Source organism: Xylocopa sonorina, chromosome 10 (assembly GCF_050948175.1).
Source record: "Xylocopa sonorina isolate GNS202 chromosome 10, iyXylSono1_principal, whole genome shotgun sequence".
Lineage (NCBI taxonomy): Eukaryota > Metazoa > Arthropoda > Insecta > Hymenoptera > Apidae > Xylocopa > Xylocopa sonorina.
This window is the reverse complement of record NC_135202.1, coordinates 4142585-4162369: the sequence shown is the minus strand read 5'-3', so window position 1 is coordinate 4162369 and position 19785 is coordinate 4142585. Positions and strand designations below refer to the sequence as shown.

The following is a 19785-nucleotide window of genomic DNA, read 5'->3' as shown; positions in this document are numbered from 1 at the left end:
TCTGTTATAGGTTGCTCCTGCGTCACCTACAGCAGCTCGGACAGACCTCAAGGTGGCACGTTCACATCCCCTTCTTACCCCAAGCGATATCCGTCGAATATCGATTGCCTGCTTTACACGTTCATCGGTCAGCCCGACGAAATCGTCAAGCTGACGTTTCATGACTTCAATATCCGACGCGCCCGACCCGAGTAAGTACCCATCCTTTAAAGTGTACACCTAGAAATGTTACGAGCCGCGTTTTACCGGGGCTACCCTCCCGCGATTAATGCAACGCGTGTCCAGACAGACGCGACGCGAGTTTAATGGACGCCATTTCATTCCCTTTGCAGTGGAAAATTATTTGAAAAAGAGAGATTCTTTTATCAGAATGATATCTATAAATTTTTCCAATTTTAAATATCAAAAGTTATAAAAGAACAATTAGTATAACGAATAATTGATAGGTCATAACAGGATTAATTTAAATTCTGTATTGCATTAATTTATACATCTGCCCTAATCTAATCATTAATTTCAGATACTCGCATATATTATACTTTCTATAATTAGGTTGCTAATTATTTATCCATTTAATTCATTTACATTAATTATCTGAAGATTTCTTTCTAAGTATATTATTGTCGCAAGTATGAATTGCTTTGAATAGACAAAACAGTTGGACTTACGATTCTGTTTTGGAAGAAGAGATCGTCGGAAGAATGGTTGACTGAAACCTGAATTATACATGCCTTTCGTGCGGATGAAAGTTACGCAAGAGTGGAGCAAAGAATTTTGAATAAATTATCTAGACGTAACAGTGGTTCCTATGCTATGTACTTCCAGTAACGTCTGCACGTGACAACTTCTTACTTGCGAAAAAGGGGACGCATTTAGAATTCAAAAGTTATCAGTGAAAACCGTGTACCACTCGAATAATCCATGCTTAGATTAGAACAGAGTTTAAACAAAAGCTAGAATCGGTGAAGATCTCGAAACGTCCGATTCTCCCGCGAATTTACAATCCCAAAAGTGGACGATCCCTTAGAAACGCGCAGGAACATCAAACTTGGAACTTTATCTACCTTTCGAACCGTGATGGCCGAACCCTAATTGTTCCGAACTTCACTAATTCCAAGCGTGCTATGAACTCTGACGATTCAACTTGAACTCTTCAAAACTTTCAAACTTTCCGCGTCCCTTGAACTGCGGCGATCGATTCCTCCACCGCTTCGAATCTCTTCGTTCAACCCCTGCGCGCCGCGCCTGCGCAGTTCGACTCGATTAACCCACGAACCTCAAAATCCGACTCTTCTCAACCCTCTCGTCTGTTTCGAAGTAATTTACAAATGAACCCGTTCGAAAACAACCCAACGAACAAACCAACGTACACTTTCCACTCATTTGTGCGCTCATCACTGAAACACCCGTACCAACCACCCCTAATAATCGCGCTCCTACATTTCGAACGTCAGACGCTATTCTTCGCGAAATCCTTCACGCGCGCAGCTAACGTTTTATTGTCAGCCAAAGATTTATGCTGGCTGCGTCACGCAAAACTGGAAGGTTCACAGTGTCACCCTGTCGCGACGCGTCGTAAATCTGGCGGACTCTGTTCGAGGTTCTAACAAATATCCTTGGGGGAGGAATCCGTTCAATTTTCGCACGCGAACGACGTGATCGCGCGCGTGATCTCGCTCCATGCACGCGGTTGCCGTTCAAGTTATTTCAATTAGGAATTAGTTAACGTTACGTTTGCAACGAGGACTGCCGGGAGTGGTCGATTCAGCCAGCTCCCTATTAAGCGGTATTACCCTCGCGACACGGCGTCTGCCGGATTTTACAGCGGAAGTTTCGCTTATTAAAACAGATAGAAGATTCGGTTAGAGATAGGCCGGGATATCCGCTTTCGAAACTAACGCCGGTGCTCGATGAGTTATGCTTTCCAGTTTATCAAGTATCGCCGGTTGAAAGGGGCTTAAAAAAGCTGAATGGAGCGAAAGGGGCGGGCGCGATGTAATTCCACCTCTTGCGAGCGATTTCTTGGCAAGTTTAGAAACCAATGATGTATTATTCACCGTTTCGTTTAATATTTTTCCTTTGGCTTTAACGGTTCCGAGGGAAGCGTCGGTTCATCGAGGGTGCGAGTAATGCACGGGAACTGAAAGAGGAACGGGGCAGGCGTAACTGCGAGGGTGCTTTGTATAACTGGGTTAAGCCGCAGCTTTAATTTCACATTGCGTGGTTTACTTAAATTTCTTTAAACGATTGTCTCCTAACTTTGAAAATGTTAAATCGTGGCGGAGGGGATTTAAAAAATTCTAATTCGTGCTTCTAAATATTGGAGTAAAATTTATTTATCTGGTATAATTATGAGTTGTACCGCGCAGTAACTCTTGAAACAATTATTTTACGTGTTTCTTGGGTAATATGGTAATTTCGTTTTAGGATACAAGTATTTATTTATATTTGTAATGGGTAATTTGATGAAAATTAATGTTAACGAATTTTCAAACTCGTCAGATCATAAAATCATCCCTCAATTTTTTTTATCAACGATTGCGGAACACCCTGTATAATTTAGCGTCTGAGAGTCGACGATATCGATCCCCTTACAAAAGGAAGCTTCTCAATCGTTTAGTTGCGACTGTGCTTTTATTTATTCAGAAAGTGAAACGGAAGTGAAACTTCGATGGGCTAGAGTGTAAATTCTCATTTCGCAGGCGTTGACTTCAGCTCCCCCGTTCGTCCCTCTTTCAACGTCGAGCAAAGTTGTCAGGAAAATGGAAATTCTTGGGGTGAAAAAAATTGTATCGATCTATGGCGCACTGTACAGGATGGCTCACGTATTCAGGTCGACTTGTAAAGAGTGTTTCAAAGTGTCTGGCGCCATTAAATAGCGGGCTACTCTGGGGATTGAAAAATTTATTGAATGCACTTGTACCATTCTATAAAAACATTCGTTTTATCAAACATTTGAAGTATTTTACGGAAGATTCTTACATCATTTGTACATGGAAAAAAATATATTACATATATGAAGTTTCGTTAAAAGATGTGTAGTTCTATAATTTATTCCTATAACCATTTTTTGCGTCTAATAAAGGGCTAAATACAATTCGTCCTAATCGCGTGAGTCACCCTGTACGTCCTGAACGTAATCTTCGATACTCTCGCATTTCCCTTTGATACTTGTTCCCGTCGAATCGCGCGAACGGCGATTCTCTGCTGCGCGAGTGTTATTTCAACAATTCGAAGTTCGCTAAGCAGCAAATACTTGCTTTAGTCGGCGGTGCCTTCCGTGGGGCTTCATTTTGTCGCTCGATTGAAGTTCCCGCGCGATCGCGCAATCCCCGTAACAGCGGAACATTTGTAATCGCGAAGTCGAAAATAATTAAAGGAACCCTCGACGGAGTCGGTTCGCGTCTCCGTTGTCGGTGGTTTGGCGCTCGAAATTCCGCGAAGCGCGACCAACGCGCCATACGAATGATCGTTTTACGTCGAATATTCAATCTGCGCCGTTAATCCGAAAGCACACGGAACGAAACTGATTCGAATTATGAAATACACGCGAGCATCCGCCTTTATTATATTTTAATTAGAGATTAACGAAACGTTAATACGAGTATTAGTACGGGTAATAAATATCGAATTATATATTCTTGATTGAATTAGTGATTACGGAATTGTATATTTCCCGTGGAATTGATATCGTTAAAGGAATATTCGAACGTGAACATTAATTGTATCGATGAAGCATTTTGTTCTCGCGATAAAGTTGTTTGTTGCCTCATTGGGGGAAGAGCATGTCCATTTTATGGATATTGGAAACATGTTTGTTCTATCATATTTAAATCTCGTTAATTGAGAAATGTGAAAGAAAAAATTGTTATTTATCGTGTTACATATATGTGTAATCGAAGTTCGTTAATGGATATCAGAAAAAGTAACAATTAAAAGATTGCACACGCGCACAGATACGTTATACGCATTGTTGCATAAGTTTATTTTATCGCTCGATACGCGCAAACACGCTCGCATTTTTCCGGAGCGGATGCAACTGATTCTTTTTTAGCGGCCACGGTTGGTGTACGTAGTATTAGCCGACGTTACGGTTTTATTTCGAAGTGGGTGGGTTAAGGTGCATTTTAGATAGCACGAAGTTAAAGTACGATGGGAAAGTAAAATAGAAGTGCCGCCAAGAAACATTCCTGTTCTTTATAGGAATATCTTTCCTCTGAAGACAGAGCCAAGTAAGTAGTTCCCCAGAAACTTCTGTTCGATATCCCGCCTTAAAACTTACTGAAACTACATACTGGAAGCTAAATAATACAGGGCACTTAAAATTCTTATTGTACCATCCACTCCTTTGATCGCTAAATTGATACGTCCATGCTTTTGCATAAATCACTACTTGGTTACTTTAGGGGACGTATAAAGTAGTCTTGTTTGCGAAATTCAATTCGATGAATGAGGAAGTGGATGCTTTCACGTGAATTCAAATGATTTTGAACAACATAAGTGAGATTAAACAGTAATTAGTATGAAAACCGTACTCGCACATTGCTTCGGATACTCTACATATTTTTTACCAATACGCTATATATATTCTGCCATTTTAAACATTTTTTTGGTACACTAAAATTTAATAGTCCATTCAAACTGTATCTGTTAAATATTTTACTGTTGCTTCTATTAATTTTCTAAAATGTTTAAAGTAGTCACACTCTCATTTTCTGCAATATTTACGTTCCACCGACTCGGTGTCTCTGAGAATACGCGCTATTACTATATTATATACTGTATCGCGGTACCGTGGTGCTGTTCACCTAACAGGGACTGAGAGTTTAGCGACGAAGTTACTACCGGTATTGTCACAAAGGCAACATTCGTAAACACCAACAGGAATGGAATTAAACAGATTACAAAACTTGTGCATTAAGTTACGGATAGGTACGTAAATCTAATTTCCTCTAAAATGAAACTTCGCACGCCGGAAACTTTTCAATCGCGTTCCGCCTCTGTGCAGAGGGGGTGGTTCGAGCGCTCGCGAGCGTACCCGAAGATGCTAATTCGAATTTGAAATAGTCATTTGTCGCTACCCGTATGCGTATAAATAGCATCGTTCCCGTGCAACGCGAGACCCCGATTACATGGACCGCCGGTTTACGAACATCCTATTCCGCAGGTCTGCCTGCAACATTCATCCCCCTCATTGTTCGAGAAATATGAATGCGCGCAATTTATTACGGACCTAACAAGCTAACATAAGGGAATGGGCTCCGCTCCCTAGAAACGACAGGTTAGCAAATACACCGTGCGTAATATTTTACGCGTTCGAAGTAACGAGGTGCTATGTGCGATGGTGGATTGATAATTCATGGGCTAAGTGTACATCACCGGAGCTTGTCTGGCCTGAGGCCTTCCTCTGCCGCTTGATCTACTTGGATTAATAAAAAACGAGTCTTGGAGTGCGATACTTTTGCCCCCCATTTACGAAATCACTTCAACGCGAAACAAAATTTAAATTTGTCTCATCTTTCTAATGTGATTTCTGAAAACAAAAAACAGAAAAAGGTAAATATGTAATAAATAAATGCACGGTCATAAATTAGAAAACAATATCTTGTCAAGTCAAAATTATTAGAAATTTGTGTCACAGTTTAAGGATCGTTGCTATTAATGAAAACAAACGTGTAATGGATATAATCATGTGCATGTCTGTGTGAGTTAGAAGGTAGCGTCTCGCGAAATGGGCAGCGGCGAACGCATTAAATTGTTAAAAATGAATCACCGCCGTCTCGCGAGCCGCCACCTCCCCTAAACCCGGAACGCGTTCCTCATTCCTGAAGGGCAGACGGTGTCTCGCGCACGCACACCTTCATTCCGGGCACTTAGAAATTCGCCAGGTAACGACCATTCCGTGGAATTGAATTCCAGATGCGATTCGTCCCCAGGCAGGAACGCGCCGCGAAACGAGTTCGGTGACATACGGCAGTTTTGCCGGTGCGCGAATAGCCTGGGAAAAAGGGGGGTGAAAGAGGGTGAAATAGGGTGAAAGAGGGAGAGCACGGCTGGCCAATTTGTAGCGATGTTACCTGCTCGCGCACACATGTAAATCCGGGCAAACAAAATGCTCCTTCGACCCGGTAATAAGGATCCTCCGCTGACAAGCCACCGAGAGGATTTCTGTCTCTGGATAACCCTCCGCTCTGCATTATGCGGAATCTCGCTGCGTTCGCTTTTCAAATGCCTCGCGATCTTCTCGAGTCTGTGGATACCAGATTCGTATGAAAGCTTCAGGTTTAGCGATGATCGGTCATATTTATTTGCCTCTCTTTGAGAGGATCAACGAATGCTTGCATTGATACTTGAACTATTTTTATTTTTCATTCACAGCTGGTATGTTTGTAAATAAATTTAGAAAATATGATAGAAATGCGATATTATATAATTTTGTATAACTCTTACCCTCTTCGCGGGAGTTGAGAAGAGATAAAATTGATTTTCACGGGTCCAAGTGTTCATCTTCACGGATTCAATCTTACTTAAAACACTTTTCGGTGTCCTTCATATTTCTCGAGATGTTTGCTTGGGAAAATGAAAATAGGACAGCTTGTACATACAGTGCATTTATATCTCGGCGATTTTCGAAGTTTTTAAGGTATAATGGAAGGTGGGCAAGCAGTGGCCGAACAACGTGGCCTTTTTGTTTGATTTGAACGCGGTCGGATCGCTGAAAGGGGTAGTTTACGAAACCGTGTTTGCTTAAGAGTTCCGTCCCGGTTTTCCAAAATAATATCCAGCACGACGAGTTCGTCCTTCTTTACCTTAATCACCCTTTATTATGCGAATACTTCGGTGGCCATAAGAGTTTCAACGAAAATCCGAAGATTTTTCAGACTTCACTTTATTACAGGGAAAAAAGAACAGAGCTCGGCCCCATTTCCTAATATGATTTATTAATTGTACGAAATATACCTCAAGAACGTAATTTTCATTCTAAAAAATCATAGAAAAATCATTTAAAAAACTATCTTTAAAAATCGTTTAAAAACCCATTTTTCAAAACTTTCTTCTTATTTTATTAAAAAAACCTGCTTCTAAATGAACAATATCTATGTAGAACAGACATAGAAAATATGAGTTACATGCATTCTCTGTACAATTTCCCCTAAATTTATCAATGCTTTGAAAGCTCTGAAACGTGAGCTTTTAGCGAAACGCATTATTCATCATCGCACTTCTCATTTTCTCCAATTTGAAATTATTAATCTCGATTCGAGTACATGCATATACGTATACGTCAATTACATTAAATAAAATGTGTACATTTGTAAAATTTGCTATTCGACATTGACGAAAAACTATACGCACGTGTACAGCAAGATAGAGAAGTTTCGTCATGCTTCACCAGCTGCGCCCAAAATCGTGGAATTATTTAACAGCAGCTAAACGCGAATATAGTCTACCCGCAAATTCAGTAAATTTCCAGTTTAGTTAGCCGTAGCACGTATCTAAAATATAACCAACCGGCGCTCAATTTGTATAGATCCGAAACTTGGGCCGGTGCAATGTGTTCAAGGCTCGCGTGCATATCCGCGGGACGGTCGTGCTTGAAGTTCAACGATTAGCCTGGCCAGGCTCGACAGGAACTGTGTGTAGGTGGTTCAGTTTGCGAATAACACTGGCGCGATTCGTAACGATCTTCTCGTTACGAGGCCAGACAGGAACCCTGGTTCGCGAAGAAGAAACGCGGTAACGATATCGAAGAATCTCTTTCCGTGGAGCGAACTTAACGCTTTGTGTACCGTGTCTTATACGCGAGTATTTCCATCGCGTAAAATTCCCTCTGTTCGCAGTTGTATGGATGTTTAGAGGGGGGTATAAGTTTCTCCGTTGAATTCTTTCTGAATGAAATTTCTGCGGCTTCTGAACCACCGTCACGCTAACTAAAGGGGAAAACTTTATTTCTTCTCTTCGACGAAGGATTATTTCATACTTTTCTATCTGTAAATTACTTTTCACTGGTCGAACGCTGCATTGTTGCTGATTTGAATTATCTTTTGTTAATAATTTATCTTTGGTCTTTTCATTTTTATTAAAAGACATAATTTCTGAATTTTACCTCTCTGAAATTTGAATGAAATGATACATGCATTTTAAATGAAATGATTCAGGAATAATTTCGTAATATATCATTACTTGTACAGCAGAAGACAGTTTGCTTTTTCCATGAAATTTTATTTGCCAAGGTCTCTCGCTTGGATAGTGAGCACCGATGCCAATAACTTTGATTAAACGTCAAAATTTTAACGCCTGTCCGGTTTATATTTCGTTGATGATTTTCTTCTAACAATATTCCGCAAATTTTATAGCGTCATATAATATCGAACAATATTTCGAGCCGCGCCGCACGGGTGCTGAAAAATAAATGAATGACGCGAAATATTTTATAATCTCATTCGCCATAGAGAAATGGTAGGTAATTTTTCAACGTTCATTACTCGATTTATCGAAACCGGCTGGAGGTGTGTCCCTCCTGCAGTCGATAAATATAAATTATTAAATCGTCCTGTTACACGCGTGAACGCGACCAGTCACTTTAACACAAATCACATTCGAAATCGTCAAGGGGATTAATAAATCCATCTGGGATAATAATTCGAATCGTTTCGACGCGGCGATACACGTGTAAATATACTTCTGATGTTTGTTACAAACAATGACGATATTTACGCGATGTATGCGTTCCTCTGAAGGAATGGAAAAATGAAAACGAGAGACGTCCACGTTTTCTCGTATAAAAGCATCGAAGTTAAAATCTTCGAGGTAATATAAAGTCGCTCGAGTTGCTCATTTCCACTTTAAATTTAATATCCATCGACTTCCAAGAAAGTAAAGTTTAAACATTATATAAATATAAATTAGAAATTGTGCAAGAAATTTACGTGAGAATGTCAAGTTTTTTTACAAATTAAAAATGTCATCAAAATTTGCCTTTAGTAATTTGATAGAAAATGCGTGAAAATTGCATTCCAAAGAATCGTATTGGATAATTAGATACGGGTATAAGAAACATGAGATGTAGTACAAGCACGTAAGACCACGATGCTTGCAGTGGCACGCTCGACGCAGCGTAACATTGCGACGGGAAGCTCAATCGGGCGTAGTTGGCCCCTGTTACGTCTCGAGAGAAGACGGATCGTCAGATAAGAGGCGTTCCATCTTACGTCGTACAAGTAGTGGTGCAGCTGATTAGCCGATAGTTGCGCGGTGTGTTCCTCTGATAGCCGGCTTTCGAGTCCCACTGCAAGCTCGATCACGAACGCTAGATTGAATGCAACGAGACAACCGCGTTTCTGTACTGCAGCTAAGCTAAACACGAAGCGTACTGTGCTTTTCGCTGTTCCCACGAGCAGGATCGCGACCAAACAATTTATTCACCAATTTAAAGAGCAGATCGTATGTGATACGAATTATGAAAAAATACTTGAGGTATGATTGTTTTTTTATTAATTGTCACTGGTATTGAAGCATCGAAAGTGACTCCTAAATCGAGGGTGTTAAAACGTATGCGTTGCTTCGTGTTGGACACGATTTTTATTAATCTCGAGACATAATAAATATGCACTGTTATTACATTTGTCCAGGGTTAAAAATATGAAAGCGTCCATCCATGTCCAACAGAAATGGAGCTATTACAACGAGGAAATAATATGACGCGTGGTGGTTTGCCCTGCTGAATGTCTGGGTCCGTTTCTGAGTCGTATCACTTTCCTGGGACGTCTGCAATAATATATTCCGCTGAAATCGTTGGGTTCGTCCCTCGGTTGTGTCATTTTTCTCCGAGGTTCTTACAATATCGTATTTGATCTTTCTATCGTTCGTGACTCGGATGTAAATTCATTATCAGAGGCATTTGAAAATAATTTGTTATATCTCACAAATTTCTTTCCAATGTTTCGACACCAAACGCTTAGAGCTACATGCTCGCTCATAAAAAGAATTACGCATCGAATATCCTTTCACGCAGAGATAACATCGCGCGTGGATCACCAAGCGACTCCTTAAGCGCATTCTTGCGAACCGGAGCGTACGATCCGAGGTAGATATCGTTTTGATAAGGCAATCCAGTCGCGGCGTGGACCCAGGAAAATTCCGCGTGCCTTCGCAGCAATTCGAATGCATATCACGGAGTTTGCCGGTTGGTTTAGAGCAGCTAAGTGCAGGAAGGGTCAGCGATGTGACACGGCCAGGGGAATGAGTCGGTTAGGAGTTCAGGAAGGAGAAAGCTATGAGATGAAAACGAGGAACGTTCCTGTGAATGCTGCGCCGGTTTCCGTGCCCGGGACGGGACCCCTGCAGATTTTATTTTCTGCTCCGAATACCACCACCCCTCTGAACGGAATGGGAATACTCCCTTTTGCGAGCTCGCGGTCTTGCTACCCCCTTCCCTCGTTCTTCCACCATCCCTTTCCTCTCTTCTCACGATCTTCATTCGATCTTCCACAACCCCCCTTTTTTCTTTCTTCCTTCGCCCTTCTACAACCCCTTTTTTCTCTCCCCGTGACCATCGTACTTGGTCTTTCTCGTCTGAAAATGTAACAACGCCAGTGTGTCGATTGTTCCGTCGACGCAATTGGGGTCTAGATTATTAACTGCTTTCAGCTGAGTTGAAACGAGTTTTAATGGTGCTGGTGTGTACACATGTTTAGATTTGGAATTGATGTCACTTTGTAAATTTTTTATTATGTATATTTTGTGGGGATTACGGATCGTCGCGAAGCTAAAATTATTATTGTATAGTGTCTTTATTGTAAACTAAGCAAAGGGGGTGGAAGAGGAAATATGAGCTGCAAATCTGTGGTAAATTAAGTACGCAAAAGGGAAGGTAGATAATCTATGTGAACTAGTTAAAAAATTAATCAAGGGTTGGATTGATTAAAATTTTTTGAAAGAGATGGTGATGAATCATGAATTCTAAAGATAAATGATATAAAAGGAGCGCAGATTCTTTGGTAATCTCCCAATTCATCGGCTCTCAGTCTCACCTAATATCCATTTACTACTTTTACCAAATAATTATCAATCAATACATACGTATACACGTGAGCAGTAATTACTTTCAGAGAGATTATATTTCTCAATGACATAATTAATATTCCTGTGACAAGGTACCTTTCATCCCAAAAGATGAAAGAAAATTTTCAATATCAAAGATTCCATATCCAAATACGTCCTGCCCCATTCATTCGAGGACGAAATTGCGCAAGCCCCCTACAAGCGCAGCGGGGTGCGCGTACAAATACAAATTTAATTACCCCATCACTCTCATTGATGAGAAACCGACCACTCGTCAATGGCTTCGTACTCGCCTTCCCCTGTTCAACCAATGACCAACTCCATCCCGTTCCTTACCGCGTTCACGGACCACGGCCAGCAATAATTACGCCCTGTCGATGGTTCGACTCGAGAAGCCAGCTCCAAAATGACCAAAGCGATACGGTGCCGCGATTACGTATGCAAATATGCGGCTGGATTTCTGCTGACGGGCATTATGCGTCGAAGTACGACGGGGGCCACGGGAACTTCCGACACGGCGGGACAGACTGTCGGAAACATGGGCAAACAATTGGGTAATACGCGTCGGTTGCGCGTAGAACGGGTCGTGGATTTCGGTCGCGCGGAAATTTCTGCGGTCTCGGCAAGTTACCGTGCACCAGCCTCGCGTAAGCCGTCAGTTCTCCGAGCCGAGCTTGCGCGCGTGCAACGTTCAACTCGGCCCACGGATCCGGGATCCTCGACAGGGGTCCGTTTCCTGTGGATCCGCGCTTATCAAGTGGTCGAGTGCACGCACGCGAAGGCGGTGACTTCGAGCCTGAAGTCTCGCGAGAGTTGAAATGACGCGCGTCAAGATGGAAGCCGAGGTGGATCGTAGCTTCACATTGTTTTATGGAGCACTGGCTAATCTGTAAGTAAGATGGATATCGCTTGTGTGACGGTCTTACGTAAAATGGCGCAACGTTACAACGCACGTTGCCAACGTCCGTTTTGACACGCGTCGTTTCAACCCTCCAGAGGCCCTAAGCGTGTTTAAATTGGTGACAATGTTGGAAGATGAATTGCAGGCTGGTTGTTCATTTGATGAAGAATAACTGTGACCAATGAATCTTGCATTCGTGATATTCAGATATGCGAATATATTTGTTAGACACGGATTCGTAGAAATTTACCTTATTTGGGTATGCAAAGTCGATGGCGATTCAGCTAATTTATATGTAAGAATCTATCAGACATGGGACGATTGAACTTTTCTAAACAATCCACACTCCACGAATAAGATCAGGGTCTCTGTGATTTATACATTCGTAGAGGGACTTCTTTATCCCCATGCTGGAGCATGGGGCAAGTCCACGCGTCAATATTTGCTTTCCTCAAGGGATCGAGACGTCTCGCGCGGTGGTTGTCCGCATTCCCGCGTCTGTGACTCGCTGCGCGACAATACACGAGAGAAAAAAGGTACCGATGCGGTTAAATTTGCTTTCGTCTCCCTTTTTCGATCCTTATTTCCGAAATGCAAAAGAAATCGCCTTGGCGGTTCACGTTGGACGTCAGACTTTGCGTATAATCTCTGGAATACATCTAAAATTTTTTTAACGCGTCCCACGCTGTTTTTAAGACCGCGATCCCACTCTTCTAAGAGTGGTCTTATGCGGAACACGAGCTGGACCCGGGGCCACTCTTCCCAGACGGGATTCTATTTACAAATCCTCAGGCGGCGGTGGCCATAAATCGTTTCTGGTTCTAAGGACCGTCCAGGCGCTTCGTATCTAATATTAAGCTGCCCATGAAGATGGCCCTATTAATATGGTGTGCAGAGGCCCGGCGATCGTTTGCACAGCGGCCCCGTGCTATATATTCTAAAGCTGAGAAAATCCCCCGGAGAAGAGAGGAGGAACTTCTCCCTTGGATCCGGCCGGGCGTCAATATTAAGCCGACCTGGCTGCGAGAGTTGGTGCGCGCAGCGCCCGGTATCCCTCCAAGTTTCGCCCAGCAAGCCTTAAGACCCACGGTGCGCCTGCGATTTCTAATTATCGACTGGCTCCGACGAACGATATTGTCGTCGATCCGTTCATCCCTGAGCGTACTCGTAGCTGGAAGATTTTCATCACGATATCCCGTGTACGTTCACTGCGAGGTGGCGAGAAAAGGCTGCGCTACTACCCCCTTCAGTAAACCAAAGTAGCTAACGAAATGGTAGAGAGAACGAGTAACATTGTTCTAAAAGAGTGTTCGGAATTTTTTTCTACCTTTTCTCCTCTACTTTGTAAATGTAAATTGTCGAAAGTGATGGTGTTCGAGGTGGTTGAGAAAGGCCAGTCGCAGCTCTCGCGCTCCATCCCCCCGCGTGAAAAGAATCAGCTGCCCCCGGATACGCCCTGTTATTATCCACTCGACACGATCCATCTAACTGCGAGCCGTGTATCGTGCACGGGCACTTGAAGTTTGCATGCGGACAGAATAAAGGTAGCCTGACGCTTAGCGATGTAAATGCCGTTAATCCGTCAGGTAGTGGAGGGCGAGCCAGCACGAAAGCTCCCCCGGTTCTCTGTATAACGAATCGAGAAAATGGAGGATCCGTTGTCGATGTTTTTCGATCCCCCGTGACTAAGACGAATCGCTCGATCGGTGCACGCGATACCCGGCCAGGACCGCTCTGTTACGCGCGTGCCCGCGCGTATCGCGCCGCGCTAACGTGGATTTCAGCCTGTGAATGCGTTCGCCGCTCGCTCGAAAAACAGAGAGGGCCAGTCGCGCGCTGTCGTCGCCGTGGTAATCGATCACGCGTCAAACGCCGGCGTGCATACGTAATCGGGCGCGTATCAGGCTCGCTCTCTCCTCGATCGCGATATGATCATCCTTAAAATACAATGTTATCGCCGCGTGATGAATTACGATGAGTGAATAATGGCTTTAATGAAGCCATCCGTCCCGATAAGCGAATCGATCGTGCCCAGCGCGCTCGTTACGCGCCACTGTCCACTTTCCGGTGACACATGACGCACCTGGACGTGTATTGATACGTATTGGTTTTACCTTTATTCAGCAGATACCGTTGGCCGTGCCGCGTTTCATACTTACTCGGCAATATTGCCACGCTGGACTCACCCCTGGTTGATTACGTTTCGAGTGATCGATGCGAGTGGTAATTGATTATAGAGAATTTGCGGGGCCATTCGGTGGAGAATGGACCGCGGGTTCGTCGTTGATCGTAGAGGTGACGAAAATTGATTTTTTAATTTTTTTTTTTTTTTTTTTAAATAAAATATGCGGTGTCTATCTCTTCGTAGTTTACGTGTGATTGTGAATTGTACTTGTTTAGAATAATTCGAAGTCGCATTTTACGTGGAAGGATTCGAATCGTTATCCGTGATCCGCGATTGAAATTTTCTTGGGTCTGGCACGCATGGGTTATTTTACAGATCGAATTAATTGCAATGGTCAGTTAAGAATTCGAAGTTCATTTAAACAGAGCGTAAAACTTGAACACGTACTTCGCGGCGGGTGATTAAACGGCGTACCGTTTGCCGTAAAAGGAGAGCCATAAATGTGCCGTATAATTGCAAATTAATAAATCACTATAACCGTTATGGCAAGAAAAACAGAGCGCAGGAAAGTAAAACAGTCGAAGTTTAAAGCGTACGTAACGTTATATTCCGCGAGCAATTAGATAGAAACGAAGTTCCGTGAATCGAACAATTTAACGTGGAATTAGTACATTTAATCGAAGGAATAATTCAGAATTCGTAAATGGTTCTACTTATTAATTATACTTGACCGAGATTAAAACTTTACAAATGCTTCGCCGGAACAGCGAACCACTGATTAGGGAACGTTTTAATTCGAATCATATCAAGTGGTCAGTTAAAACTAATCTGCTGAGATTACAATGAACATTATTTATGCTTCTATGATGTAGTCGTTATACGTACGTGGTCATTGAATTTCATTAAAAGGTTAGAAACAATTTACGACATTGTTTGCACTAGAATTGTGCATTTTTTCATCTTGTACATATTTAAGCATTTTTATATGGATATATTATAGCGTTCGTTGCGAATTTGCTCATAGTGCATCGATCTTATTTTAATTCCTAATGGAATATTCATTATATTATATGAATAATTAAATAATTTATACGTTCCTTTAAATTTTGAAAGAATCGCGAACTGTTTCATTCTCTTTTCATTTTCAATCAAACTATTTGCGTTACATTAATAAGTGAATAATAAAATTTATCAATTTTTATACGTTGTTTCATATAATCGAATATTGAGTGGAAATGTATAAACAAATTAAAAGTGTATTGTTCAAATAATACATTTTTTTATGCTATTGAAAGGGAATACATCCATATATAGAATGTCCTTGTTTAAACCACATCATTTAAATGGATCAACGTTACATTCATTCATCAATTCATTTTTATACTGACTGTATCATTGTTGAAAGCGATCTTCTGGTTTAAAAGCTTTTTTTGAAATGTGAAATCGGAGAAACTCTCATAATCCTGTACTTTAATTTGTATTCACACTCGCGTCGCCATTGCTCCCTCTTTCTCTCCCTCTTCCTCCTTCTCATTCTACAATTTAAAAATTTTTAAATAATTTTTCTCCCCCTGACGATATAGCTGAACGCGTTCTATATAATTAGAAAGAGAAGTGTACTCGCTGTAATTCCACTGTTCTATTGTAATCGGACGATACAAATGTAAAATTTACAAATTTAATTTTAGCAATTTTACCTGAAACTTATTTAGTAATCTAAAAACGCGAGATCATTCCTTCTTAAGGGAATACATTACTTAAATGCACTAACATTATCATATCTCGAAACACTAACATCAACCTACCATGCACATCTGAATTCTATTTTAAGAGCGAATAGGAAAAACTCAAAAATCGAATTGTCATCAACGTATACGTCAGAATGCAGACAAATATCTCTATACTTAAACGCACTAACATCATCTTACTTACTCGAAGTACTGACATCAACCTACCCTGTACATCTGAATTCTATTTTAAAAGCGAATAGGTAAAACTCAAAAATCGAATTGTCATCGACGTATACGTCAGAATGCAGACAAATATCTCTATACTTAAACGCACAAACATTATCTTACTTACTCGAAGTACTGACACCAACCTACCCTGTACATCTGAATTCTATTTTAAAAGCGAATAGGTAAAACTCAAAAATCGAATTGTCATCGACGTACACGTCAGAATGCAGATAAATATCTCGAAGGAATAACATCCAACGATAAGAGCCAGGAATTGGTGTTTGTTACCGCAGCGATCCCACGCAGCGCGGCCGCAGCCGTGGTTCACGCGGCCGTCCGTTTCCGGTGGCGGTATGCAGGGTCGCGCAGTAATTTCGAGGCGACGCGCGTCGCGTCTCGGCGAACGCGGGGCCGAGGTTCGGTCCATTGTATTCCGCAGACACGGGCGAGGCGGTAACAGGCAGCGTGGAAGGATTTGAAACCTCGAGTTTGCGGCGCGGACAGTAGTGCGGAACGTTGTAGCATCGGCTTTCATCGCGCCCCGGCCCCGGATGCCGCCGCGTTGCCACGGAATTATACTTGTCCGCCGCGTAATTGCCGAGATTAATTATGCGCGAGATGAAATTCTTGGATGGCGTACCGCGTGAGACAATTCGCGACGGTTTGTCGTCGACCTATCGCGGACGCTGCTGCGTGAAAAAAGAAAAAAAGAATGCTAGGCTGAGGGAGGAAGAGAGCGGAGCGTGTTTGCGGTAACTTCATTAGCGGATGCGAATTCTTAGGGGCTGTTGCGATAATGAACTGGTAATTATGAAGCAAAAATAAGTGTGTGCGATCTATGATGATGATGTATCTTCTTTAGTTGGGTAGATACGAGGAAATTGCTCATCTTCTTGCTTCTTGTAGGCTACAAAGGGAAAGAGACGTTAGATGGCCTGTAAGTGCAGAAAGAGTCGAAAGGAAGGAGAAATAAAAGTCACTGAAATATGTAATATCTAGGAAAGAGCGAAAACAAGGCGACATTATCGTCGTATATTTATTAGTATCGCGGAGAACGCCGGCTTGATATAAACGGATTCCGCTCTTCTCTTTCAACAGCTTTTCACCCCCATAATATTGAATTAGCCGGAAATGAAGGAAAAAAGGAGAGGGAGGACTCGAGTTGAAAAGTGGAATAGTCGGTTTCTTTGCACAGGCTATATCTGTCGGCCGTTTCATACGACTCTTTAATTGTCATGAATATTTAGGTGCACGAAGTGGACCATGAGAAGGACTTCCCGTCCCGGTGGAAAGCTTGTCCCGTGGCCCAACCGCGACGAATTCACCGGGACTTTCTTCAGAAATTATTCATCTTTTATGAATCGAACGAAAACATGAAAGCATCATCCTCCTCTTTTCGTTCCTCCTCCTCGTCTGCCGCGAGGGGCTCGATACTTGCAGAGAGTTACTTCGAGAGGCGATATCGTCAGCTTCACAGCTGCACGTTTGCGATACGAACGTGAAATGATGCAATTTTCTAGCTTCGACTTATTTCTTAAGGCACAACTGTAATAATACACTCTATATATATATTAGTATCATAAATTAAAACTGCGTCGATTATTCGCGGACGTTGCGCATATAAAGCAGCGTCGAGGAACTGTAACTCGCGGACTGCACGTGACAGACTAAATTCATTTGTGCGGCCAACTTTAATCAGTTACAATGAAACGCCGTCACGTTCGTACGATACGCGCATGAATTCACGGAACAGTCACTGTCTACATCACACGGTAGCTTCCCCACCTTTGAAATACATTATCTCGCAATTGAAATATTTTTGAAAATTCGAATAAAATATTCGCAGACGTTGCGTCGTCACAAAGAAACACTTCATTTGCGATCAATTTACGCGCAATCATGGAGCATTCAAACGTCTGTTCTCCCAGAACGAGCTGCGCGAGCATCGAGTAATCATCGTAGACATCGACGTCTAAGAGCAATCGTAGACGATGTCTGCGCAGGCATCGTCAAAGGGAGCCGGAAGTCAAAGCCCAGTCGATGCTACATTAGATTAACATAAATAAAACAACGTTAACTTGATGAAATATTCAACGCAACCCTCTGGTTCTGGGGCGGAGACAGGGGCGGATGGGCGCGTCCCGTCGCGTCGCCAGGGTGAACTTTCGTTCGGCGAATAAACGGCGCTGTTAATGTCGGAAAAAGGGGCAGCGTGGCTTCTTCATTGATTCTGCAACGGCGGTGCACGCCATTAATGGTAATGGGAGCATGGGAATGGATACGAGATCTTGGCGGTGTTCGAAGGAACGGCCGCGTGCAACAGGAATATTCGATAATTCGGAAAACGCTGTTAGCCCGGCACCGTTTCCGCCGCGGCTGAACACCCTTCCTACAGTAACACCGCAATTCCCAACGAATCTGTACAATTTTAAGGTGATTTTCACGCTAATGATCGCGTTCAACGGCGCATTGTGCCTCGAATTGGTGAAGTGTGATGCACCGGTTTAATCAGTTTTTCTAATCCGTTTCTTCGCGCGAGTTTCCAATGAAGTCGAAGGGAGGATGGTACGGTTTGCGAGAATGCATGTTAATCGTGTTCCAGTTTCTCGCGCTACTGCGTGGATACACTCCAAGAACTATTTTCTTCGCGCGCTTCTCACGTCGGTTCTTATTCAGGATTCGTGACACTGACATATCGTCGGTTTACTGCCAAAACCAGATAAGCAGCATTTTGTCAGTTTTGTGTTAATGAGGTTTAAAAGGTTTTAATTTATAGTGACACAATTACACGAGAGACGATATTTAGCGAGTGATAAAAAAATATAAACTATGGTATGGTTTAAGAAATAAAAAAAATATATGAACGTATAATATTCATCCAAGTTTAATGAAAATCGACGATTATCATTTCGAAGCGTCTCTTCGTCGGTCGATGTTTGAACGACTGTTCAGTAAGTTAATAGCGAATGCGTGGATGGTACCCTAGGAGATGGAGTTTCGAGTTATATAGCGGTCTCCAGGGAAACAAGATTTATGAGTTTACTGGTGAAGCTTTCTACGGGTCCATGACAGTCATCCGGTGACGAAAAATGAATTATGATTCTTGAGAGCCTGAAGTCGTGTATTATTCAGCTGTCCAAGGACTTGAAGCTACGAGTTTACCTTGCACATAAACGAACTTGTATCGTCACTCCTCGCATCAGTCATATTTTAATACAAGGTTGACTTTGGATTAACAATAATCCGAATACTTGCTAAATTTCAGTGTAACAAAATCACTGTATTGCTTGGATTGTCTATAAATTTTAGGCTTTACTGGAAACGTGTTCCAATATCAAAGTGAAAAGAGTTGCAAACAAGACACGCATAAATCAGAACCAAACGAGGCAAATCCTGGAAAATGACGAGACGTACATTCGCGCATGAGCGTCACCGGAAGCACCGTGGGCTCCTGGTTAACTGCTCGCGAACGCTTACGCGGAAGTTGGAAACGGAAGTCGCGGGAAGAATAAAAGGGAAGTATCGTAAAGGGCGATTCTCACGCGATGGCGTCTCCGAGGGACGGCCCACTTTATGGAGTCTTCCGTCACTTTGTTAGCAATTTTTTCCCCGTCACAGAGCGGCGCGTCTCGTGCTCGTGCTTCGCCACTTTACGACCTGTCGTTGCGCGATAGCGACTGTATTAATAGCGAAAGGATCACCCCCGACGGAGGAGCTCTTCGCCAGGTTGAGGAACT

At 42.5% G+C, this 19785-nt stretch overlaps 1 protein-coding gene across 1 annotated transcript in view; it reads left to right on the top strand.

Moving 5' to 3' along the window:
- Positions 1-19785, top strand: part of Sol1 — a 489750-nt gene that overhangs the window by 110997 nt on the left and 358968 nt on the right. The window contains exon 3 of the mRNA XM_076902781.1: positions 11-191. Coding sequence (XP_076758896.1) covers positions 11-191 — 181 coding nt within the window. The remainder of the gene's footprint in view (positions 1-10; positions 192-19785) is intronic.